Source organism: Eimeria mitis, genomic scaffold (genome assembly GCF_000499745.2).
Source record: "Eimeria mitis Houghton genomic scaffold, Emh_scaff784, whole genome shotgun sequence".
Classification (NCBI taxonomy): Eukaryota; Apicomplexa; class Conoidasida; order Eucoccidiorida; family Eimeriidae; genus Eimeria; species Eimeria mitis.
In genome coordinates this window covers 9,288-9,611 of record NW_013575754.1, presented here as the reverse complement: position 1 = coordinate 9,611, position 324 = coordinate 9,288, and the positions used below count along the sequence as shown (strand labels likewise).

General features: G+C 39.8%; 1 protein-coding gene across 1 annotated transcript in view; it reads left to right on the top strand.

The window, feature by feature from the left end:
• Positions 1-324, top strand: part of EMH_0022200 (WD domain, G-beta repeat-containing protein, putative) — a gene marked incomplete at both ends in the record, with an annotated part of 7,961 nt that overhangs the window by 3,769 nt on the left and 3,868 nt on the right. The window contains one exon of the mRNA XM_013501902.1: positions 246-250. Within this exon, the coding sequence (XP_013357356.1) occupies positions 246-250 (5 nt within the window). The remainder of the gene's footprint in view (positions 1-245; positions 251-324) is intronic.

Sequence of the window (324 nt, the reverse complement as noted above, 5' to 3'; positions counted from 1 at the left end):
CCCTAAACCCTAAACCCTAAACCCTAAACCCTAAACCCTAAACCCTAAGTATACTAAGAACGAATGCATATACAACCTGAGTGTATACAGTGTAAACCCTAAACCCTAAATTCTTTGCTTCTTTAGCTGCTGTATCTCTTTTTAATTATCTCTATATATCTCTCATTGTAAATAAAAAACTAGGGTTTAGGGTTTAGGGTTTAGGGTTTAGGGTTTAGGGTTTAGGGTTTAGGGTTTGTGTGCAGGTGCCGTGTACCTTTTTGAGTGCTTCTTTGGACTCTAAATTTAAGCTGTGGCGTCGCGTTGCTTCTCCCGGGTATTCCT